At 46.4% G+C, this 24,822-nt stretch overlaps 2 protein-coding genes across 4 annotated transcripts; both read left to right on the top strand.

Moving 5' to 3' along the window:
- Positions 1 to 166: 166 nt before the first annotated feature.
- KAT14 (lysine acetyltransferase 14) lies at positions 167 to 19,983 on the top strand (the record flags this gene model as incomplete). Of its 3 annotated transcripts, none has more annotated exons than XM_080408868.1 (10): positions 167 to 440; positions 3,217 to 3,335; positions 5,401 to 5,522; positions 8,036 to 8,217; positions 8,761 to 9,177; positions 10,155 to 10,726; positions 11,280 to 11,416; positions 11,922 to 12,097; positions 15,301 to 15,491; positions 18,149 to 19,983. In XM_080408868.1, 10 exons carry the CDS (start codon positions 167 to 169, stop codon positions 18,320 to 18,322), a joined length of 2,364 nt encoding a protein of 787 aa, XP_080264994.1. In that variant the 3' UTR covers positions 18,323 to 19,983. The 3 variants fall into 3 exon arrangements, with proteins under 3 accessions (XP_080264994.1, XP_080264993.1, XP_080264995.1); XM_080408867.1 differs by having other exon boundaries at positions 8,758 to 9,177; XM_080408869.1 differs by lacking the exon at positions 167 to 440 and adding an exon at positions 1,225 to 2,085 and having other exon boundaries at positions 8,758 to 9,177.
- A 2,857-nt stretch (positions 19,984 to 22,840) lies between these two features.
- Positions 22,841 to 24,796, top strand: BIRC5 (baculoviral IAP repeat containing 5). The gene is made up of 4 exons (XM_080408891.1): positions 22,841 to 23,236; positions 23,346 to 23,455; positions 23,655 to 23,772; positions 24,052 to 24,796. The coding sequence occupies exons 1-4, from the start codon at positions 23,111 to 23,113 to the stop codon at positions 24,133 to 24,135; spliced, it is 438 nt and encodes a 145-aa protein (XP_080265017.1). The 5' UTR covers positions 22,841 to 23,110; the 3' UTR covers positions 24,136 to 24,796.
- The last annotated feature ends 26 nt before the right edge of the window (positions 24,797 to 24,822 follow it).

Raw genomic sequence — 24,822 nt, 5'->3', positions numbered from 1 at the left:
GGTAACCTGTGAAAGACACTTTCTTTTCTATAGGTTATAATCCAGTCCCTGAAGCTATAAGGTGGGTACAAAACATCTGTCATCAGTTGTACTTTGACTGTGGAGACTTGGGTGGCACATTCAGTGTGGATGGACTTGTCAGTGTGGGCAGGAACAGCTCCTTGTTATGCAAACACCATCTAGAATGGCAAATAATGTTCACATGAGTGGGCTGCTGAGCCGCCACGATGATGAAGCCACCAGGACCTCCACCTCAGAGGGCCTGGAGGAGGGTGAGGTGGAAGGGGAGACTCTCCTGATTGTTGAGTCTGAGGACCAGGCTTCGGTGGATTTATCACACGACCAGAGTGGGGATTCTCTGAACAGTGACGAAGGTGACGCGTCCTGGATGGAGGAGATGTCCTATTACTGCGAGAAGTGCCAGAAATGGATCCCAGCAAGTAAGCCTGCGGGTTGTGTGTGTCTCGCTTGCATTGCTCTGGTGTTGTTTGCAAGGTGGTTAACCTGTCCTGCATACCTGTTTCATGGGGCAGCCCTTGTTTAGCTCTATCCCATCCTGTGTTGGTGAAGAAAAGCTGTCTTGGTATTGCAGGGAGCCCAGCGGCCTGATGCTGGTGCTGGGTGTTAGGCGCTTTGATCCATGAACTGTATGGGTGTCCAAAGCTGGCATCCGCTGTAAAGAAATGGGACCATCTTCTTTAATAAGGAAGGAATAAGGTTATGATTTCAGAAACACACCCACCCTCCCGAGTCTTGCTGCTGGCCTGTTTAGGGGACTTTGCCCCAGGAACTCTGTCTCCCTGCTCACTCAGATAAAGATAACGACCCTTGCTATAAAGCTTTGTGGAGAAAAAGGGCTTTGGGATGGTGTTACTTTTTCTTTTTTTTTTTTTTTTCTGGTCAGTTTGTCACATCTGTGGAGCGTGTGGCTTAATCTCAACCTTAATAGTTTCACAATAATGATAATTTAAGTTAGCTTTCCCAGAAGCATGTCCAGCCTGTAGCAGCTAGCTTTGGGAGGCGTTGGGAGCAAGCTGCAGAACTTGATCACGCTGCTACTGCTGCTTGACAAAAGATAAATGCTGTTAGCAATGTAACAGACTAGACTTTACTTTCTAAATTTTGAATGATCAGATCTATTATCCAAAAGCTAGTTATTGCTAAGTGCTGATTGGTTTTTGATTTGGGGCTTTTTTTTTTTTTTTTTTTTTTGGGGGTGGGGTGGGTGGGGTTCATTTGTGGCTAGAAATAGTGAACTCAGGTGATACCTGCCTTGTAGGTATGTCAGAGCCAACCTTTTTGCCATCTGAGAATTTGCCCAAAGTTAGCGTCAAAATCTCTCAAGGCATGTTAGTGAGTGGTTCCATGTTAATGTAATGAAACCAGCATCGTACCAGTATGCAGTTAAAGGGACATATTAACTCAAAATGTGTTAATTAAAAAAAACCAAACCGGAGCAGAGTCAAAGGTATCATGAAATATCTCATCTAAGAATACTTGTAACACTCAATTTGTTTTGTTTTACAAAGATGTTCCTCTCTCTGGTTGCTGTGGAACAAATCCAAAGAGCAAAAAAAGCCAATCACAGAGCACCAGTAACTAGATACAAAGGTACAAAGTAAACCCTCTGGAAAAGGGAAACAACTTTGCTAATTCTTCAGTTACAGGAATACAAGTTGTCACTTGGGAAAATCATCAAGGTGCTCAGGCAACTGATCACTTTTTACATTGAATTGCCATGCAGAAATTCTGTTAATCTCCCAAGCCTGGGGTTTCCCCCCGGGCCAGGCATAGGTGCAACTTTAATAGACTGTGCAGTTGTCTTAGAAAAAAAGACCTTTTGTGCATGAATTTTCAGAAATGTTGTAGTCTTAATTGTCTACCTGTCCCATGATTGTATTTTTAATTTTTTCGTATTTGTGTACATTAACCCCTGTTGAGTTTAGAAGTCCTGATTTGTATGATTTTTTTTTTCCTCTCTGCTGCAGAAACATAGAATTAGTGCCTGTAACTTCGGATGCATGGGGTTTTACAGGTGCCTCTATCCCAGCAGATGGCTTTTGTTCAGACAAACTTTTATGCAAGGTTAGCTTTACAGCAAAGCATGTGCTGAAGTGCTTTGGTGATTTGGGATCTAATGCATCAACTGCAGTAAAGAAAAAGTGTTTCCTGATAATGTTGGGCCATTTTGGGTCTCAAGGAAAGAAGATCTTCCCCTGATAGGAGAATTAAATACCTTAAAGCCTCTCAGCGTGTGTGGTGTGCTGCAGTGCATCCTGGAGGCTTCTGTAAACAGGGACTGGCAACCTTCAGTAACAGCTTGTGGACAGGGAAAGAGAAACCTGTAAAGACATGTAGCAGTGAGTGGAAAGATGACACAGAAGAGAATGCTTGTATATTTTGATAGCCTTTGCAGTAGCATACCTTTTTTTTAACTAGAGTGGGAAAACAGTTATTTGTTGAAGTATATAGGTTATACTGGGGAAGCAAGATGGAATGAGAAATGCAAGGAAAATGGGGAAATCCTTGGCTTTGTTACCTGCACGCAGATGCTGAGTGCCCCTTTTTGATGGCCTGTGCTTTTCAGTTGGTCACTGCTGGCCAACTGTGAAATGATCCAGTGCCTTCCGGTGCAGTGAGTTCTCACGCTTCCTGGGAACTGTCTGCATCTCTGCACCCTAGGGAAAAATGCAAAAAGTACTTTTCTGCCTGTTGTTGGAGGAAATTCAAGTCTCCTCTGCAGCACTTTTCCCTATAAAAGTACTAAGAAACTGATTTTTTTGCCTGTGAAGATGGGCTGAGGAGAAAGCTGGGGTTGCTCAGCCTGGAGAAGAGAAGGCTCCAGGGAGACCTTAGAGCAGCTTCCAGTACCTGAAGGGGTCAACAGGAAAGCTGGGGGGGGGGCTTACAGCTGCAGAGCTACAAGGACATGTAGCGATAGGACAAGGGGGAATGGCTTTAAACTGAAAGAGGGGAGACTGAGATGAGATGTTAGGAAGAAATTCTTTACTGCGAGGGTGGTGAGGCACTGGCACAGGTTGCCCAGAGAAGCTGCGGATGCCCCATCCCTGGCAGTATTGAAGACCAGGTTGGACAGGGATTGGAACAGCCTGGTCTACTGGAGAGTGTCCCTGCCCATGGCAGGGGGCTGGAACATGATGATCTTTAAGGTCCCTCCCAACCTAAACCATTCTGTGATTCTGTGATTCATTTTAGGCCAACTGAGAGAACAGCTCAGCTACCTCAAAGGAGATAACTTTTTCAGATTTACTTGCTCCGAATGCTCAGAAGATGGGAAGGAGCAATTTGAAAGGCTGAGATTAACGTGGCAACAAGTAAGTAAAACGTTTGTGCCAGCAGAACAACCGCAGGAATTTCTAAAATTGTTGTTTGTTGTGTATGTGCTACCTAGAAAAGGAGGATCAGGTATAGGTAACAAAGAAACATGTGCATGAACTTCAGAAATTAATTAGCTAAGGATTACCTGCATATTAGAACTTGGGCATTTTGTAGGTAAATTGAAAGATAATCATACAAACCACATTGCTTTTTTTTTTTTTCCCCATTTCTTTTTTTCCTTCCCCTTATGTTGCTCATGAATTCATGGCTTCAGGCAGGTTTGGAAAAGCAAAATGAGTACAATTTGGCTGCTAGGCATGAACAGTTTTTTGTGTATATAAGCAGATGTAAAACTAGTGAGGTGGCAACATACAAACAGAGCTTGCCAGCTTCCTGAATGCAAAGCTCCAACCTGGCCACTTACTCACTAGTGACAGTCCTTGCTGGAATTTGCTATTTCAGTCCCTTGCACACCTGAACAATCAAAATAATTTGCATTATACAGCAACCACCATATTGGCAGACTGATGCACATCCTCTTGCTCTAAGCAGGGTGCTGGAGGGGCAGGCAGTCAGTGCTGGCTGCCTCTGCATAAAATGAATTTGATCAGGTGGTAGCTGTTGCTCAGCATTGTTTCCACATTATGAGCATCAGGCAGTATGTGTGAGACCTCTGTTTGCATCCTTTGGGACAGGAGTGCTGTGTTGTCTCATAACAGATCATTTAAAACATCGGTCATAACATCTCCTACAGTGCTTTCTCTGGTTGCCCGGTGCCGGGCTGTGCAGGGGAAGGGGTGGGTGTAGCAGTCTGTGGCTAGTAGACTGGCAGTTTCAGCAAGTAACAGAGCTGGAGAGCAAAGGCTGCTAGTGTTACACCCAGGGGAAGGGACCAACAAAATCAGAACAGGCGAGGAAGAAAGTTAATTAGTGAAGAGACTATCTCCCTAAGCTTCCAGCAGCCAGAGCTGCTGCTGCTTCTGGGTAAGTCAAACTGAGAGAAGTGGTCAGATGAGCTTAGCTGAAATAGGAAAAACTGGGAGTGATTTCTGATTTTTTTTTCAGAGTGTGCAGCCTCGGCAGATCCTTATCTTTAGTCAGTTGAAAACAGAATCGGTTTTGAAGTCCTGAGACACTGTCCTACCTGACTTAAACCCACAAAATCCTAGATAATCAAGTTACCAAACTAAGAGGGGTTGTGGGGCAGAAATAGGGTACAGGGGAAATTAAAGCTGTCTGTGTTTCCTCATTTTGGCATCTCCAGCAATGCATTCTGGAAGGCTCTGGCCCACTGTGAGGAGACCACATTTTAAACTTCTCTGACAGTGAAGATTAAGTCCCTGTTGGAAGTAGTATCCAGCCAAGGCTGTGTGATTGTTGAAAGATGGTCCCAGCCCATCTGATTTTCGTTGTATTCAAATAGATCGGGTAAATGTAATTAACAGTTGGTCACCTAGGAATTGCTTACAAAGAAGTGCGATACTTTTCAAACCTGCCCTTTAGTTTAGGTATGTAATAGGTCGGACTGAGTTTGGTTGTGAAGCATGTGAATGAGCTGTAAATGGGTAGTGTTAAATGAAGATCACCTGGAGACAAAGGTAATTCTTGCCAGAACAATTAGTAGATATGCAATTTTACAGAGAGTTTACAGACTGTTCCTTAGAAAGGCCATTGTCATTACATTTCTGGTAGATGGATGGTGGGATTACTTGTGACTATTTTTTGGAAAGACTTTCCCTACTTCCACAGGACATTGACCCCAGTTACGATATAATTCATTTATACAACTGCTGTAAGAGCATAAACCTGCATAACAAGGCAGCTTGCTATTCCCCAGGGATGAAGAAATCTCTGGGAGAATGTGCATCTAACAATAGAAAGACAAGAATGGGCAGCATGAAAGCAGGAAGAAGACAGATTGCAGAAGTTGCCTATGAGATGTTGCAAAAATAAGATATTTATGAGGGAGCAAAGATTTGTGTGTGTGTGTGGTAGCTGTGGTGGGCAGTTCAGCAGATGAAGCAGAAGAGATTCACTTGTATCCAACATTTTCTGTTCCAGGTTGTCATGCTGGCAATGTACAATTTGTCTCTGGAAGGAACGGGCCGTCAGGGGTACTTCAGATGGAAAGAAGATATTTGTGCTTTTATTGAGAAACACTGGACTTTCTTATTAGGCAACAGGTAAAGATGAGATATCTCCCTGAAGGTCTGGTTGGTAAGCCAAAGGAATTAAAACCTATTATACAGATGGACAAGAATCCAGATTAATCTAGTGATGCCTTTGTTGAGCCTTACTAGTGAGAAAATTGGAGGAGAAAAAATACGGAGAACCTGAATGTAGACATGAGGGGTACTCTTGAGGAAGAGTAAGCTTTTCTTAGTGGGGAAAAACAATCCCAAGAATGTCACACAAAGGCAATGTAAATGCATATATTTTGGATTATTTCTTACCTTCCTTTAGGTAGCATATGCACCTGGAAAGCCTTTGAGTCTTTCCGAATAGTCACAACAGATGGGCTAGTCCTGGGCTTTAAAAGAAAGTCACTGGGCTGTAAAGAAAAAGAAGAGGTCCAGCAAAGTATGACATTACTTGGCTATAAAGCTTGCACGGACCAAATTCTCCAAAAAGGAAAATTGGACCTTTTAAATTGTTTTGGATCTGAATAAAATAGGTTTTACATAGCAGGTGTTAAACCACTCAAATGTTTTTCAGTGTGTGTAAAGAAAGAAGCTGTCAGAGTAAGAACCCTTCTCTTAAAGGGCAGCCTTTGCAGCGTGATGAGTTGTGTGCTGTATAGGCGAACAGCACGTTTCTTCTGAGCGTGCTGAAGCTGTCAGACTCAAGTCTCACTGTTAATGCATGCGCTACAGAGGCAGGAAAGGAACCGAGCCAGCCCTCTAAGTTGTAGATTTGATTGACTTCACAGCTTCTTTTCTTCCCCAGGGATTTCTCTGTTGTAAGATCTGGCCTTTCTTCCCAACCAGATTTGCTGTTTGGCTTTGCTTTCGTTGCTTGTCTGTGCCTCCTTGCTCTGTTCTCAGAAATCTGTCTCCTCTGGAAACCAGGGGGACCCTGACAGGAGGCAGCTGATGGCCCATTGTCCCTCACTCAGGGAGCCATCACCTCCCAGGGATTGCTGCTGCCTTTTGAGACCTGTTCTGGGAACTGGGCACTCCTTGCTCTGATTAAAATTCAGATGAAGTGATTACTGGCTTCAGAAGTAGTCTTCCCACTTGCCTAGACAAGCCACTGATGGAGCAGGGACAGCTGAACCGTAGGGGTAGCGATTCAAGGCGTGCAACGCTTTACTTCCTTGGCATATTAAAGTACAGCTTATCCAGACTTGCTGTAATGCTCTGGACTCTGATCTGGGGCACCCGAGTTTAGTCCTCTATATTTGAGGGTCAGTACCCTGAGGTGTGTAATTGCAACACTCAGAGAGCAGCAGATACCTGTTCAGCCAAGCCCAGACCCAGTACTGAAGTTTTTGCCAGTGGAGGTATGCAAAGGCAAGAAGTAATCCTGAGATCCTGTGCAAATATGGGTTTATACTCTACTCCATGAACCTGATTCTCTGGTATCCAAGGGAGTACCTCAGTTATTTGCCACAGGGGCAATTCTTTAGTATTTCTCCTCACTGCTTCCGTAAATGACATCTTAGTTAGCCCTGTGACTAGTTTGTAGATGAACAGAAAGCACTCAGATGCCCAGTAGAGTACACTGCCCTGCAGAGTGAAAGGCTTAAACACAGCTCCCTGCCTCTGAGTGGCCAGAAATAAGCTTCAAAAATAGTTCAGCGAGTGTGGCTGACAGGTATGTTAACTAGTAGGGATCACCTTCCCCGTGCTGCAGGAGAGCTTTTGTGGCAGAAGCCTCCAAGCAGAGACAGGGCTCTGGTATATGTCGTGTGCATGTGTCTGTTACCTCTGTCTGTAACCTTCCGCTTCCTGCAGCTCCATCGTTCATGTGTTTCTCAGACCCTAACTGCGCCTCTCTGCAGTGCCTGACGAGGCTGCAGCTGTGGGGGGCAGAGCAGTCAGATCCTACCCTCCTTTGTGAGTTCAGCCTTAGGGGTCCTGTCCTACCGCTCTGGGAGTGTGCTTTGCTAAATGAAATATCCAAGTAAACAAGGCAGGCATTTAAATTAAGTTTGTCTTTCCTTCTGTGTGAAGTGATGCTTTTATCGCTACCTTCCCTTGCCTCTCCTGTCCTGGGTGCCCAGAGTCCTGTTTGCCATCTTCAGTAACGGAATATGGCTCTGCCATGTCAGGTCAACACAGCTATCACTAGGATCCTATTCCCATTCTTGTAATTATCAGATTATTAACGAAGGTAGCAATGTCAGCATTTGAAAGCTGGGGGTTCTAGGGACAGGGTAGTCTTCTCTGTAGGCTCGGTGGATGGCGGTGCACTGACGTTGCATGGCATTTATGGAGCATATGTATGCAGCACTTTGTGCATCAGAGCCTACCACTACGTTGTAGCTTGCCCTTCAGAGTGGTTCTCTGAGAAGAAATTAATTATCTTTCGCCTCTTTGAGGATGGGGGTGTAGGGAGTACATCATCCCCCTGCATCAATGCCAGTGGCAGAAGCACTCTGCCCTTTCCATCCTGGCGGAGGGAGGAGGCTTCAGGATGAAAGCAGAGCTGCCGAGTGGGGACCTAACGCTCGTTTCCCCCTCTCCCACTGTAGGAAAAAGACCTCAACGTGGTGGAGCACCGTTGCTGGCTGTCTCTCTGTGGGAAGCCCCTTGTTTTTCCGCTCAGGGGCACAGGAATTTGGAGAACCGGGATGGTGGAAACTGGTTCATAATAAACCCCCAACAATGAAACCTGAAGGAGAGAAGCTGTCTGCGTCTGCACTAAAGGCAAAAGGTAACTTTTCCCCTGATGGTGTGTAGGTTCCTAGCTGGGCCAGAGCTGAACAGAGCTGGAAGACATGAGAAAAGCTTACTGTGTTTGTTTGCATGGACAGTTTCTTAATTTTGCTCTGCTGTAATGGTCGACCTAAGAGGGCTATGGTATGTGCATTGTAGTGTGAGAAGCTTGTTATATTTTAATACCTTTTTGCATTGTACTAACTGATCCAAAGGCTTTTTAGATTTTTTTGAGATTTGTGCAGGTTTTTTTTAGCTGAAATCTATAATTTCTCTGCTCTTCTTTACCCTGGGGAGGGTTTTTTATCTTTTGTCACTAAATGCAAATTCCCTTCTGTGCAGAGGAGTGAGATTGGGACTTTAATGAGGCTTTAGTGGTGCATTGGCCTTATGCTACACATCCTGGAGTGTATTTCTTGTGTATATTGAAAATACATCTCCTAAGATTTGTAGTCAGTGTGTTTTTCTGACTGTATAGTGTGTATCCAGTGACTGCAGGAACTCAGTGTCTGTTAGAATAAGCAAAGTACTTCTTTAGCAGCTTCAAAGCCACCTCTGGATCCCATCATTACTGTGGAAGGACTCAGGAAGCGGGTAAGCCGCAATCCAGTCGAATCAGCCATGGAGCTGAAGGAGAAGAGATCTCGTACTCAGGAAGCCAAGGATATTCGGAGAGCCCAGAAAGAGGCAGCTGGCTTCCTGGACCGGAGTACTTCCTCCACTCCTGTTAAATTCACCAGTCGAGGCCGTCGTCCTGATATCGTCCTTGAGAAAGGAGAGGTGATTGACTTCTCCTCCTTGAGCTCTTCAGACCGCACCCCTCTGACAAGCCCATCTCCTTCCCCATCTCTGGACTTCTCTGCTCCTGGAACTCCAGCCTCGCATTCAGCCACTCCCAGCCTTCTCTCAGAAGCAGATCTCATCCCAGATGTCATGCCACCGCAGGCTCTGTTTCATGGTAAGAGACACCATGTTTTTTGTTTAATGATGTGCCATGGGTCATTGTCTAGGAAGTTGTTAAAAAAAGCAATTCCCAATAAGCTGCAGGATCTTTTCAGGATAAGATGGAAAGTAACCGGTAATATTCTGTTTGTCTTAGTTGCATGTAAGTCTTGATTAGTTTTCCATACTTGTATTGCCATCTTCTAAGGCCGGAGGAAACCACCATTATTGTCTTCTGAGGGATCCTGGATAAACAGTGGGTAGACGATTTCACCTAGCAACTGCTCCACAACTCAGCATAAGCGTTTCACTGCAAGACTGATTACACTGTTAGATAGCACCTCTAATTTTGCCTTGAATGCTTTTAAATGGAAGAAATTTTATTCTTATGGTAATGTTCCAGTAGTTTTGTAAGTTTGAACATCCCAGTTAACAGCTGCTAAATTTTTGTCAGGTTGCAAAGCATTGATGCAAGCTGAGTGCTGTTGGTTCCTTAAGAAGCCAGACCTCAACCTAATCAGCGAAGTAGAGAATAAAACACTTCCTGATGGAAGAATAGTCAGGTTCTATAGAGGGTCAAATCCTGTACTTCTATAACTCGTAATTGTCCCCTCAGATTAAACAGAACTTCTCCAGGGTGTGCTAGCTGGAGATACAGCTCACCAGCTCGACCATTTGATCCCCAGTCTCCAGGAATTTTCAGTCGTGTAACATTTGTCAAAGAGCATGAGCTTGCAGCTCAAGAGAGCTGTGTTTTCAGATGCCAAACTGCAAGACACCTTATGAGCAGGATTGATTCTGTGTCCTGAAATTAAGACTCCTTATGGTGTCTTCTGTCCAAAATCAGGAGGTCTGGAACTATACAGAAAATGGAGTGCGCTGGGCTAAACCTGCATTATTTTTCCTTAGCAGAAAAATCCTGTGACAACCCTTTTTGAAATGGGGCTTTGATGTTTACATTTTTTTCCTGGATTATTTTGATCTCTTGAACAGATGATGAGGAGATGGAAGGAGATGGAGTTATAGACCCAGGAATAGAGTATGTGCCCCCTCCCAGTGGGACAGCCGGTGCTGGCACTGTGGTAGCAAGTAGGAAGAAAGTGAAGACAGCAGAGCAGATCAAGCAAGAGGTGGAGAGTGAAGAAGAAAAACCAGAAAGGATGGAAGGTGACAGTGAAGATCCTGAAGAGTCAAACACGTTGCTGCAGGTCAGGGGGCGAGACAAGAGGAAACCACAGCTGGAGAAGGATGCTAAACCCAGAGCTCCCAAGCATACCTCTGTTAGTATCTACGAGGAAAAGCTGCTGCTGAAGAGACTGGAAGCATGTCCCAATGCCATGAGCATGACCCCGGAGGCCCGGAGACTGAGGCGCAAGCTGATAGTCAGGCAGGCCAAGAGGGAAAGGGGGCTGCCGCTCTTTGACTTGGACCAAGTTGTGAACGCTGCACTGCTCTTGGTTGATGGGATTTATGGAGCCAAAGAAGGAGGTGTTTCCAGGTCCCCAGTAGGGCAAGCAACATACAGAACTACTAGCCAGGACTTCAGGATCTTGGACAGATACCAGGTGAGTGTTTCCAAATCTAAGTGAGCTTTTGGCACTGCTTATTTTAGAGCTTTTTCTGTAGATGCTGTTGTCACCTTGAGGTTACCTGACTCCCAAAGTGAAAAGGATTATGTGAAAACAGACTGACTCATTTTGACTTGGGGCTGTGTCCCCACCAATGCTCTCATAGGTGCCTTTCTTCTTGGGACATGCTGGTACAGCGCAGCAGTCTATCAGTGTCAGCACCACAAACGTCTATGTATTTGTACTCCTGCTCTGCCCAAACACTGATGGTGGAGGCCCAGAAGTACCCAAATAGGTGGTTCCACTTCCATGCTGTGTAGGAGGGAGATCACTTGTAGCACTTTTCTAAATGATTTGCGCAGCTCATAGGCTTGGGCGCTAAGTCTGGGAGTGCACAGCAGAGTCCTCTGAGGTGGGACTACCATGCTGTGGGTCCAGTCCACCATGTCACATTGAAAGGCCCTTATTCTCCCTCTGTTGGTACGATTCCCCTGTGTTAAATCATTGACTAATCTCCCTGAAGTGTTCTGCACTTTTTTTGTACATGTAGACGATGCTGCCTGCCATGAAGGGATATCGACAGCAGACCACAAAGTTTCTGTATCGACTGGTAGGCTCAGAAGACCTGCTGACAGACCACAGTATTGTCAGTCCTTACACATCCCGTGTCCTGAAACCTTACATCAGGTACAGATGGTCAGAGGTTCAATTGTTCTTGGCTTGTGAACTGACAGCCCGTGGAGAGGACACCTTTCTGGGGCAGTGCTCCTCACTCATCCTTGAAGTACAACCCACTACACTATGGTAACCCTGAGAGGACAGCGTTTAATTTAGCTGAGTAGTTAAACTGGCTCTGCATTGGGAAGGGGAGTCTCCAAGAGAGGGCAGGGCAGAGAGGGAACCACCGTAGTCATTCGGTGCAAGTTGCACCTGCTTTTGGGTCAGAACCATGATTTCCTTGCTCCTGCTGTAAGGACAGGCTCATGCTGTGTATCTGGGGAGTGTCCTGGCCTCTGACACAAGGATGGTTTTGCTGAGCTGGGTGCTGTTTTCCCACATGAATGGAAGACTCTGTTCTTTTGTTCCAAGTTGAGCATGTCAGAAAATATTTCATGGGCAGTACCCATTCAGCTGTAGTGGCAGTTATTGTTGCTCACTCACTTTTTGTGTTTGCTTTTCATGTTACTGGCAGGCGCGATTATGAGACAAAGCCCCCAAAACTCAGGCTGCTGGCAGAAATCCGGGCGTATCCACACAGGAATGATCTCAACTGGAAGGCTGAGCCAGAAGCACCCGTTGATTACTGTTATGTTCGCCCTAATCACATCCCCACTATAAACTCCATGTGCCACGAATTCTTCTGGCCTGGTAAGATTCATTCCTTCAGTGCTTGGTTTTCTAAGAAGGAAGTGGGCTTGTTCAGAAAAAAAATATTCTTGGGCCAAACTTTTCTTCAGTTGGTCTGGCTCGGTTCTTAGAAAACCATTATCTGATGTCATAGGAATGCAGTTGGGATGGAGACATGGGTTTGGTGTCTTTTGTCTTTTGAGATCATTAGAACTGGGCAATTAGGCCCTAATTAGCACAGCACTTAAAGAAATAGGTTGTTTTGGGTAACACCATTGATGCCAATAGTAGTAGTCAGTTACTAAATTTAAACATCCAGTGAAACGTTTTGCAGAATCAGGGGCTGAAGTAAACAGTTTTATACCAGAGGTCTACTGCTCATCAGCATCATGAGTAAGTTTCTTCCTAGCAGTCATAAACTGGGTATGTTGGAGTGAAATTTGGGAATTGCACTTACAACCGCAGCCTTCACTGTGATGTTTATTTTTTCAAGCCTCGGTATTTGCAAGGTATGGGAAAAGCTTGGATGTCAATTTTTATGTGTTATTTCTTGAACTGTAGGCTCTTTGGGGACAGTGGTTGCCCTTTATGGGGGCAGTTATGAGGCTGTAGTCTTTAGCTGTTCTGACATAATAATAGTGATGTTCTTCTGCAGCGTGGCTCAGCTCCTGATCAGCAGGCTAATTTAGAAAAGCCTAGTACAAACAGTACACACCTTTACTCCAAGTAACTGTTTGCTTTACGTTTTGATTTGCAGATAGTGATTCAACAGGGTTTGTAGTTCAACAGTGCTCATATGCTGCAGTCGGGATCGGAGCTCTCTGTGCTACTCGCTGTCCAAATTGTACAGTGGGGGGCGGGGGGAGATAGGGTGGCATACCTTCCCTTCCACAAGCAGTTTTGGAGCTCATGAGAGACACTTGCAGTCCCAACAGAGGCTGAACCCTTTTGTCATAGTCTCCTCTTCTGATAATGCGTTTGAAGTTCTGGCCAAGCTGGGTCACACCTTCATTAAGTTCTTCAGGACTCACCCTGTTTTATTTAACGTAAAGAGCGTGGGTGTGTTCCACCCAACTGTGAACTGTTCATCATTGTATCAGAAAGCTGACAGTCCCACCGGTCTCCAAACAGGAATCAAAATATCTTCCGTGGTGTTGGTTTTCTGAGGCTGGGATTGTATGATTTATTGCACCTTGGTTCTGTTTTAGCAGGAGAAGTAAGTGAGGAGGTGAAACTTCAGGAGATAAAGCACAGTGTCTTTGTGGATACAAAGGGTTTAGCTTCACAATGGGCTGGTACAAATGAGGGGGGGCGGGATACGCAGCTGGGAGGGCATCATTAAGCTAGCAGTGTTCAGAGAAGTACCTGGAATTCTGCCGAGTTTAAGCATCCGAAGCATGTGTGCTCAGGGGATGGTATCATCAGTAAATGACATGTTAGGTGTGCTTGGTTGCTTTCTAATAGTGGTGCTCTCATTGACCAAATTCTTAAGTTTTAGGCGCTTCACCAGGTGGAGTGAGCCCAGGCCTTAGTTATTCCACCTCTCCAAATCCTTCCCGTCAGAGCTCTGTTTGTTTCTCACAAGGCAGAAACAAGTTTGCAGATAGTTACCGCAAATGAGCTGATGTGAAGCAAGATTCCCCCTTGTCTCTCACGGTATCTTGTGCCTTCATGCCCTAACGGGAAGCATCTCCTGAGCAGACGAATGGTAAACCATACTGAGCTAAGCGTCTTCCTACAGGAATAACTGCATGCTGAGGGGACGGCACCATTTCATAGACGCCAATGTGCTCAGGGCAATGTAGTGTTCCTGTACAGACATGCTGTAAGGCACTTCGCAGTCAATTTGCAGCCTTGAGATAATTAACGTGGCTCCTTATTGCCAATCGATTCCTCCCACATGTCTTACTCCACCCAGCTTACTCTCGAGCAAGAAAATAATTCACCCGCTTATTTGTGCCTGGTGCCTTATGAAGTCTTGCATCTCATCAAGAGTGATAAACATTACTGGAAAACATACTCTGCTATGTTGTTATCCCACGTTCCAAATATATCTGAGATTGCCAATTGGAGGCTGAAACTAACGTTTATGGCACAGCTCCACTATGTCTTGCACCTCATTTAGGGCCTGTCCACACAAATTGCCAATTAGTCTGCTGTGCCTTGAACTGCACTGCTTGGCCCTAACATGCTGTGCGGATGCTCCTGGACTGCAGCAGCAATCCGATCAGGCAAGGTAACAAACTCCATTCAGAAGTCTCCAGCCTCAGGTGTTTCTGTCCAGCCTCTGACTCACAGAAGCCCCACTGCCTGAGAGGCAGCTTCATGCCCCAGGTTAGAAAATTTGCATGCTGAAAGCAAATGTTTTGATAGCCTGAAAGCTGTGGTCAGGTTCACAGTGCAGCTCCACAAACAGCTGAGTATGCACAGGAGGAAGCAGCAGGAGCTCAAGGCCAGGTGGAGAAAGGAGGTAGGAACCTTAGGCAGGTAATACTACCAAAGGTGAAGCCTAGTTTCATGTTTGCTACCTTTGGAGAGGGTGTGCAGGAAGGACGGGATGGTTCACCCAGTGTGTCAGGCTGATACACTCAAACCTGCCCCGCTTTGCCTGTCTGCAGGCAGGGCCTTGGCATTTGCTGACTGGAATAGGAATGGTGTCCACCAGCCTGCTGCTGGTCCAGCCCAGGGGAAATGAAGCAGCAGCCCCTTACCCATTAAGGTTACTGCAGCCCTTAGGAGCCCTGGGCAAGGGGCACAAACTTACTAGGACTCAATCCAGCAAACATTTGCACATGCAAGTATCTTTATCCAACGCATATTTAGAACTGGGTGCTTAGCAGAGTCTGCTGATACAGCTCAGAATACAAACCAAGGGAAGATTAGTTGGGTGTGGAGACCGTGTAATTTTTTTTTTTTAAACATCCTTTTTTAGAGAAGGTGCTTTTAAGTTTTAGTTTCATCCTTGAGTCATTTTGGAGGAAATGAGCTTTGTTAATTTCTCCATGCAAGAATCCCCACTTAGTAAGCAGGTCTCATTTTGTCTGTGTGTTCTGTTGAAGCATCTCTCAATATCAGAACTTTGAAATAAAAGTAAAAGGAAGGGTTCAAGTGAATTTTTCTAAAAGGCCTTCTAAAAAGCCTAAACCCCTGATTTTCCATGCAAGTGTGACACTTTTCTTTTGGTTTGCAATGCTTTCAACTGCCGTTTCTCTCTTTCTCTGTAGGAATTGATTTGTCAGAATGCCTGCAGTATCCAGACTTCAGCGTTGTTGTCCTTTACAAGAAAGTTATCATTGCTTTTGGCTTTATGGTGCCAGACGTGAAATACAATGAAGCTTACATCTCTTTTCTGTTAGTTCACCCTGAGTGGAGGAGAGCTGGGATTGCAACCTTCATGATTTACCACCTGATCCAGGTAATGAAAGAGTCCCATGTCTCTGCTGAAGAGCTAGCTCTCCCTTCTTCCTTGTGTGCCCACATGCAAATATTAGTGAGTAAGTAGTGTTGTATTCTTCCCTTCCAGCTCTTTCCCCTTGCCCTTTCACTGCTTACACGTCTGCGCAGATTGTCAGCAGCCTGTGTGAATGTTTATGGCAGGGAAATCACTTCAAAAGCAGAAACTCAAATATATTTAGAAGAATAACCATACTGGCCAGGTCCTCAGAATTAGTGAGGTGCCGTAGACTTTGACTGTCTTGGGATTAACTTTGTGTTGTTCTTCAGTGGTCAGTAGTTCATGTAACAGCAATAATGTCGATTTGGGGTTTAATGGAGAAAATGAGATCATAACTGGGGGGGGGGGAGGGGGATCAGTTAGAGTCTATTGCAGCTTTCTTGGCTACACCTGGAGGTTTATTCTGTGACCAGGGCCATTGCATTAAATCACTTACTGATCTTAATCACTCTCTTTCACTTCTAATACTCTGGTTCAAATCCAGCTGAGTTGAAGATAAAGAATAAGTGTTTGCAGCCTCATTCAAATTTGTTCAGACTAGCTTGTACTGGGCTTTATTCCACAGGGACACTTGGGAAAATTAATCTGAGCTAACTAATCAGGTGGTATTAAAGTAGTTAAACTTCATTAAATCTCTGAATGAATACTCTTATTCAGGTGGCCTTAATTCCATTCACTTTCTTGAAATAAACTGCAGGAAAGCCAGCTTAATTTTGAGTCAGGATACAGACAGATGTCCTTTCCAGAGCCCAACGGTGCCTCTTCAGGGCCCACAGTTTTACCACTCCCTGAACTCTCTTGGCAGAGCTGCTGATGTGAAACATTTCTTAACTTGTTTTAGTCAAGATGAGCTGCACTAGCAAAAACTCGCCATTGGAACTGTTTTTCTTCATACTCATTTGGCTGAAGAGAGGTAGGGAGTGCTGGCAGAGCCTTAGGAATAGTGATCTGTGCTTTGGAAAGGCAGTTTCCACCTCTGGGCCACCCGAGGGTAACTATTGTACCTACACAGCTCTCTGCAGTGTCCACCTCTCTTTGCTCTACATGTCAACACAGGCCACTAACCAATCTACTTTAAATTCGCCTCTTACATTCCCAAGCGTCTCTGTGTAAAGTGTTTAAGTAAATTGCCCTCAACTGTAGTCTGTTGACATGAGATGTCAACACCTAGCAAGAACAGGAGCAAGTGACGTGCCAAGGTTTGCAGGGATCCAGCAGTGGGCCTCATGTCTCGCCAGCAGATTTGGGATGTGTTGGCAAGTCAGCTGTTGAAAATCATCACAGCTTTTTGTGGGATATATCACAGCCAATTAATTGAATTCTGCTTGCAGGCAGACTAGCATGAAATTATGTTAAGGAGAGCCAGGGAAGTTTAAGGCTGATTAGGCTTGCTAGCCATGAGAGATCACCATTGCACGTTTATTTTTCCATTGTATTTGTCAGTGGTAGAGGGCATTTAGTCGGTAGGAGAAGCAGTGGTGGTTGCGACCTTCCGTTCCTCAGTTGCCAGGTTGTATGTGCTGCTTTGCAGACAGCATGCTTGGGCTCACGCTGCAGCTAGAGCCACTTTCATACACTGTTTGCATTAAGGGTAATTTTCTGTCTCTTGGATCAGTGTTCTGGATTTGGGGATGAATTCTTGGGAACAGCATAAGCCAACAGAAAATGCCTTGATGGAAATGGTGTCTTGATGATGAGTTTGTTGTAAGAGGTTACCCCCTAATGCATCCAGTCCAGAGGACCAAACTGCATCTTTGTAATGATCTCATTCCGACTTCCTTTCCCCCAAAAATGGCTCCTGATTGTAATTTTTTCCTTCCCCCTGCCCCTTAAATCCCTGTAAGAGCTTTCCCTTTGAATTATCTACTTTGGAAGTTTCCTGAAGGGTGTTCCTGTTCCCACTTAAGAGTTATAATACATTCAATGCACATAGAATGCTATTAAAAAACTAGATGAAAGCAGGAAAAAATTATTATATCGGCATCTTTAGCAGAGAGCTGCTGGTTAGAACAATCTGGGATCTTTAAGGTAACTTCAGCTGTGCTGTTTGCTGTCTGAACTGAATTCCCCGCCTTCTCGGGAAGCGGAGTGCTGTGCCCTGAAGGATGGGAGAGGAGCTGGGTGGGATAGACAAGAATTCCAGCATGACAGGCCAGAGGTGTGCTGGGGCTGCTCACGCAGTCCCAAAGAGCTCAGCTCTGTTTGCTGACAGGGAGGAGCACAGCGCCCAATCCTCTGGCATGTTTTGCCTTTTCTTCAGGCCATTGTTAATAAGTATTTGAGATCAGTGCTGTACACCAAGATTATTTTTAATTAACAATTACTTAGCAATTGACAATGGAAAGCTGACAAATTATAATCCGAAACCTGCTTTCATTGTCAGAGAGTCCACGTTTCCCAGAAACGAAGGCTCAGAGGAACAGCAGTGTTCCCTTCACCTTGCAGCTGTTGCTATGTGTGGTAATTTCTGTGTCGAGGTCTGCGATTTTCTCACATTTCCTCAGTAACTTGAATACCTGAACTGATGAATCTTTACCTCCACATTCCCCCAGAGGCTGTCTCATTCTCTTGCCATGATACTTTTTTTTTTTTCCTCCCCCTGCCCCTTCCCTTGGCAGACCTGCATGGGCAAAGACGTAACCCTTCACGTCTCTGCAAGCAACCCTGCTATGCTGCTCTACCAAAAGTTTGGATTCAAGACTGAAGAATACATTTTGGATTTTTATGACAAATATTATCCTTTGGACAGCAAGGAGTGCAAGCACGCATTCTTTCTCAGGCTGCGGCGCTGAGCTGTCGGAGCTATCGGGGGGTCTGCGGAAAGCCCAATCTGTCAAGCAAAGAACTACCGCAGCTTTCAGCGGAGGGCATTGGCTGTCACATGGGAGCTGGAATGCACCGATCCTTTTATCCCTAGGACTTAGGACATCAACAGTGCTATGCTGTCTGCTCAAACTGCAATCCAAGAGGATTGATTCCTGTGGTCCAAGGGGAGAGGCCTGGAAATGCCAACTGGGACATACTGAAACCACTGGAAGACTGAAATTCTTTATGCGGAGGTTTCCTGCCACTGTTACTTTGCAGAACCTCATCGACAACCAAACCAACCAAACCAAAACAACAACAAAATGCAAACAGAAACCTACTTGTCACTTCAGAGGGGCCTCATGGATTTCAAATTTTGAAACCTGTCCAAAAAAGTTGCAGGTTTTGTTGTTTTGTTTATGGGAAATGAACATCTGAACTGAAATCATCCACAGTGTTTCTGTGGTTTGATTGCTTTGTTAGGAATGCATCTAGCTGGATGCTATCTAACTTTAGGAAAGCTCTACTCATGCCAGAACAGCAATACTGGAACCGTGTTTTAAGAATAATGAAGAGTGTGTGAACTCATGTGATCCCAAGTGCAAGGCTCAGAGGAGATGCCTTTCTTCTGCTCCTTCCCTGCTGCCTTCTTTTCCCTTCGTTGACCCTGTGCTCAATGTGAAGTTCTTGTAGTGCGCAGTGTTTTCTGTTCAGGAACAAGATGTCAAGCGGGTTTGTAGCTAGGCGAGGTAGGACACAACAGCTGCCAAATCAGCTCTTTGAAATCTTACAACCTATCTGCCAGTTGTTGATGCTGCATATCAGCCCTTCGGGCATACCTCTAACCACAGAGCCAGCCTTGCAGGCTCCAGCATCCGCCTCCTCCTGCTACAAACACTCTGGCTAGAAGAAACCCAGAACAAAAGTCAGTGGTGACGTTTGAAATGCAGGCTCTGGTTTGTAGAAGCTTGGAGGGAGGAGAGTGTAGAGGTAGGCCAGCTCCAGTTCTAGGAAGCATCTAGGCTGTGATTTTGTGGCTCTAAGTGTAAGTAAAGAGGAGAGCAAAGAACAAATAGAAATAACCAAGAATGAAAAAACCACAAAGTCCAAACAGTTTCTCTGGTAGTGGGGTCTATTCCTTTTACACAGTTTAGCAGCTTCTCTCTCCCTGACTTCTGTTGCAGATGAACGGTAAGCTGGCAGTTTGCTCTGCTGCCTGACCGAAGGTCAGTCCGTGTATTTTAAATGCGAATCACACCCACTGTGCTGTTCCTTTCACAAGCCCCACAGAGACCTACACAACGAATGTGACTACTTTGTTCTTAAACCACTGTGTATACCTGTTGGGTACCTGGCTATAGTAGCTGCCTTAATGGAGTCTTCATTTTGGTACCAGCAGAGAGAGGGACATGAAGTATGTTTTTGTGTAGCCAGTGTACATTGTCACCAAAACAAAAGTGATGTTAGTGGGAGGGAAAAAGAACCCATCCAAGTGTTGTGCGCCCCAATATCTGTGCACATTTCTGCCTGCTTTATGACTATGTGAAAATTTTTGATGTTACTGATGTTATGAGTTAGCTGTGCTTGGAAAGAAAAAAAATATCTGTCTTTATGAATGGAATTAAAGCCCTTCCATTGGAAAAGCCTACTTGGAGTCATACTGTTTGTTAAGCTGTCTTTCCATCATCTTATTTCATTGAAATCTGGCAAATTCAAGTATGGCCAAGAGAGAATGCAAAGTGTGTGTGTGGGCAGCAGATCAAGGCAAGAGGCTTACCTAGATTTCTCTGCTGGCCATCCACACAGAAGCTGCACACATGCAGGCCCTAGCAGGCTGTTTGCTTGCCAGCCAGGATTAGGAGATAAAAGACAATCTGAAGAAGATGACCAGTTCTGCATCATGTTCTCAAAGGTGGCCATGAAGATTTTGAGTAGCTTCTTGTTCTATGCTTATGCCTCTGTGGCTTTGTCCCTCAGAGGGATGATGCCAAGTGAAGAAGGTGTTAGAACAGCCCTGGGATTCCTGCTGTGCTGCAGACTGCTTGTTTTATCCAGGCAGTTCCTTTACCCCCAGATCTTCAAAGACGATGAAGCAATTAAATGCCTTTGAGCCTTTGCACCTCAGCCATTTTGGATCTGTCTGTGGTCTGGAAAAATAGAAATACCAACATTTTCCTTCTTCAGGAAGACTGGTAGGAATGACCTCTTTCCTTTTTAACCTTTCTTAAAGGTTACAGGGGATGGACATCAGTATATCTGTTCTGCAGGCCGCAGAAACACTAAATCACTTTGCAGCTTTACAGGTCTGCCAGCATTTATGTAGACATGGCTCGCTTCTTGCTAATTTGCCCATGTTTCTTGGAAAACCAGCCAGTTAATGGCTATACCTATTCTATCCCATGCTTCTGAGACTAGGCTTAAGTTTTGATCCCTTGATGTTATTTCACATGCTTTTGTAAACTCCACCCCCTGTTCCTTGGTGCTGCCTGTGAAAATGTGGCATGCCTTTGAATTGCTTACCATGAGATCCTTCCTTGTTGATCCTAATGGCTTTGGTGTGTGCAAGCATGGCTGGCTAAGAGATCACTTTGCTGATGGTCTGAGCGAAGATGAATAGCTGTGACCCAGGATGTTCCTGACTTGCAAAGGGATGCCAGCAAACCAGATCAGGACACTGGTGAAGCCTGTGGTATCTGTGTATTATTTCCTCTTGGCAACTCAAGCTGTCTGTAAGAGACAGTTTCTTTTGCTCTGAGGTTATATGGGTGAGCACAGAGGCACTGTTTGGTGAGCAGGAACTCACCCCTACTTTCAGCAAGTCTTCTGAGGACAGGAGGTTGAGGCCTGCCTCGCAACAGGCACTATGTGAAGTGAGGTGTGCAATCTGATAGGGGCTGGCAGCCCTGGGGAAGCTGCCAGGGTTGCCAAGGAGCTCTACCTGCCCTTACTAGGTCAGCACCAGAATTAGGCAGCCTTTGAAGTAGCTATAAAATAGCTGATGCAGCTTCATCTCTCTTTTGTGGCTGCACAGGGACCACTTCCAGCCTCCTCTCCAGAAGGTTTCCTTCACAAAATGTTGAATAACCAGAAGCCTGGATAGCTCTTAGGCTTAACAGCATAAGGCCACTGCTTGACTGATCATGCGCCGCTGGCTTTGTCTGCAACAGATGAGGCTCTTCCAAGGCATGCAATGAAACAAACCATGTGCTCTTAGCCCTCTGCTTCCCTCCTTTTCTTGCCTTGGAGACCAGCATGATGAGGTATGTCAGATGCAATTAAAAAGCCAGCATCCAACTTGCTTAATGACACGATTACTCCACACTTCCCTGAGATCCGCAGTGACTGTAGCAGTGATTGCGGTTGCCAAACATACCTCAGTTTAACAGAACAAAGTTTTTCTGGAGAATAGATGTGGAACCTCACCCTTTCCTAACAGAGCAGCAAAGCCCAAACCTTTCCACATGCTTGTCTGAGCTTTGATACTTCACAACCAGGAAGCTGGCTACTGCGTTCAACTTATCGTGTCCGTTGATCTACAGTAGCTGAGCTGGGTAAATACTGGGATCAGTAGTCAGTAATTTCATAGAAGTAATACTTTGTAGTTTAATTTGAAAGAGACGTCTCTTGCCTGAGAGTCCTGATGTTGCACACATACGTGCCAAATGCTTCTTTTCAGGTTTCGAATGCAGTCGGAGGGAAGAAGCAACAGTCTGCTTGGTCCATTCGTTGCCACCTACAGTGTGAGGATGTGCTTCTTTGCAGAGCCACCTGCTTGTGATGATAAGCTCTTGGCAAGTGGTTGAGTTAAGCCATCTTTATCCCTTGTCTCTCACTACTTTGCTTACATCAGCTTGCTGTAGGAGGGAGCCTGGTCCACAGGGCTGCCTCCTGCTAGCCCTTGTTTTTTCTAGGGGAGACTATGAGCAAGCACTGCCTGCTGCATCAGTGCTGGAAACTGAGCCCCTGCTGCTGTCATGGACTGCGTAGCCAGCTCTTCCCTGCAGAACCAGCTGCCTCCTGCCCCTGTGGCAGCAAGCCGGTTTGCTGGGTCCTGCTTCCTTCTCCAGGCAAGCAGCGTTAGGCCGGTGAGACCGGCTGCTGCTGCCTGCCAGAGGGGACGAGGGGACGGGCGGCTGCCCCTGGCAAGGACAGGGAGCCCCTGCCACGGAGCAGCAGGAGCATCTCCGTGCAGGCGGTGCTTCTCTACCAGCTCAACATGGAAACCTGTGGCACCTTCTTAAGGGTGTTACTTAAAAAAAAAAACAGTAAAACTGGCAAACTTCTTGGATTTGTGGTGGAGGCTTTAAAAAAAAAAAGCATCATTTTGCTGCTGAGTTACGTTGTATGTCAGGCTCCTCAGGAACTACAGGGTGCCTCTCGGCAGCGCTTGGCGCGGGGTGGTGCACGGCGGCAGGGCCCGGCCCCGCACGGGGAGGCAGAGGGGGCCCGGCGCTGCCGGGAGCCCGGCTCGCTCGTCGCGCCCGGCCCTGGCTGAGGTTGAAGGCCCAGAGGGAGGCTGGGGCTGCCACGGGCTGTAAGAACGCGCGGCTGCGGGCGGTGGAGCTGCTGCTGGGTCGGCCCCACGGCGCTGGCGGCGTGTCCTGCCCTCACCCGGGCACGGGGAGCCCGCCGGGCCTGGCCGCGGCACCGGCGCCCCGGGCTCTCCTTAGCGGCACGGCCGGCCCCGGCGGCGGAACTACAGCTCCCGGCAGCCCCCGCGGCCGCCCGCTCCCGCCCTGCCCCGCGCGCCCAACCGCCGCCGTTTGAAGTGAGCTATGGCGGCCGGCGCTGAGGCGATGGCGGCGCTGCCCGAGGAATGGCGGCTCTACTTCGTCCCCACCCGCATCGCTACCTTCCGCAACTGGCCCTTCACCGAGGACTGCACCTGCACGCCCGAGCGGGTGAGCCCGGCAGGGGAAGCGGGGCCCGGAGGAGCGGGGCCGGGGGCCGATCGGCGCTGACGGGCCTGATCGGCGCTGACGGGCCTTCCCGCCCCCTCTCTGCCCGCAGATGGCGGCGGCGGGTTTCCTGCACTGCCCCGTTGAGAACGGGCCCGACGTGGCGCAGTGCTTCTTCTGCTTCAAGGAGCTGGAGGGCTGGGAGCCCGAGGACGACCCCCTGTAAGTAGTGGGGGGGTTCCCGCCCCCGCCCCCCCCCCCGCGCTGGGCTTCCCCTGTTCCCGTGTCGGGGCGAACGGTGCTGGGTCGGAGCGGGAGCCGCTGCAAGCCGGGGTGCTGGGCAGGGGAGAATGGCTGTGTGTGTCTTGTGAGCTGCTTTTCTTTCTTTTTTTTTTTTTTTTTTTCTTTCCTCTCTTCCCAGGGAGGAACACAAAAAACACTCTGCGAGCTGTGCTTTTCTTTCCCTTCGGAAAGATCCTACTGACCTGACAATGCAGGAGTTCCTGAAGCTGGACAGAGAACGAATGAAAAATGCAATTGTACGTACACATCGGCACTGTGATGTTTTCCTACAGCCCCGTGATGCTGGAAGAATTATTTAGTTTCTAGTCTTGGGCTTGTTTAGCTGGCTTCTTGGTTCCTTACCGCAGTGCTGCCACAGTGGTTTGTCACTCACTGACTTGTGCTGGATCCGATGGCCTGTCCTTTCCCAGCTCTCAGCCTTTGCCTTCTGGCAGGCGTAGCCCACTTTCCCCTTGAAGCGGAATGATGCTCGATTTTAGCGGTAGATGGTAATGTATTATTTTTATTCTTTGCAGAAAAAAGAAATTTCTCAAAAGATGACTGAGGTTGAAGACACGGCCAAGAAAGTGCATCATGAAATAGAGGATCTGGTGTCCTAGGCTGCTGCAGCTTCTCACTTGCCAGTCACATCTGTCTGGTATGCGTGCTCTGGCACTGCCACTTTGACTGAATGGCTGTGTTTCCCGAGACTGCTTTCAGAGTGGGTGTCTCAGACTGAGTTCTGCTTCACTTGCCTGAGTCTGTCTGGGAAATACCTGGGGTTTGATGCACTGCATACCTTATCTTTTTCTGCAGGGATTCTCCTGTTCTTCTTGTTGGTTTAATTAAAGATCACTACTTGTGGTTTTATTTGGTTTTTTTTTTTAAACCCAGCTTTTTCCATTTTAGAGACTAGTGCAAAAACTTGAATTTCTTGCAAGAGCTGGCAGGCACTTCCATTTTTATACTGAATATACTGATGCTTTTGGGATACTTTTGGAAATAAAAAGGGGAAGGAGTTTTAAAACTCCTTCAGGGATTTAGGATTGCAGCTAATAATGTCTAATTACACCAAATATTAGTGTGTCTGGTATCCTTGTAAACTTCTATTTGTAGTTGGCTGCTGTCTCATGTTAATGCATTTATAAATAAATGTTTAAGGCAAAACAGCAAAGTAATTTTACTCATTTTTCTGGAGGAGAAGAATCTGACCTTTAATGTTATGGGTTGCACTGAATGCAGTTTTAACTTCAAAATGGAAAATAAAACTAATGGAAGTACGGCTTGCAGTGCTATTGCTCAAGTGT

The sequence above is a fragment of the Falco punctatus genome (genome assembly GCF_963210335.1).
Source record: "Falco punctatus genome assembly, chromosome: 12".
Classification (NCBI taxonomy): domain Eukaryota; kingdom Metazoa; phylum Chordata; class Aves; order Falconiformes; family Falconidae; genus Falco; species Falco punctatus.
Note: the sequence above shows the minus strand (reverse complement) of the source record. Positions and strands in the feature narration are given on the sequence as shown.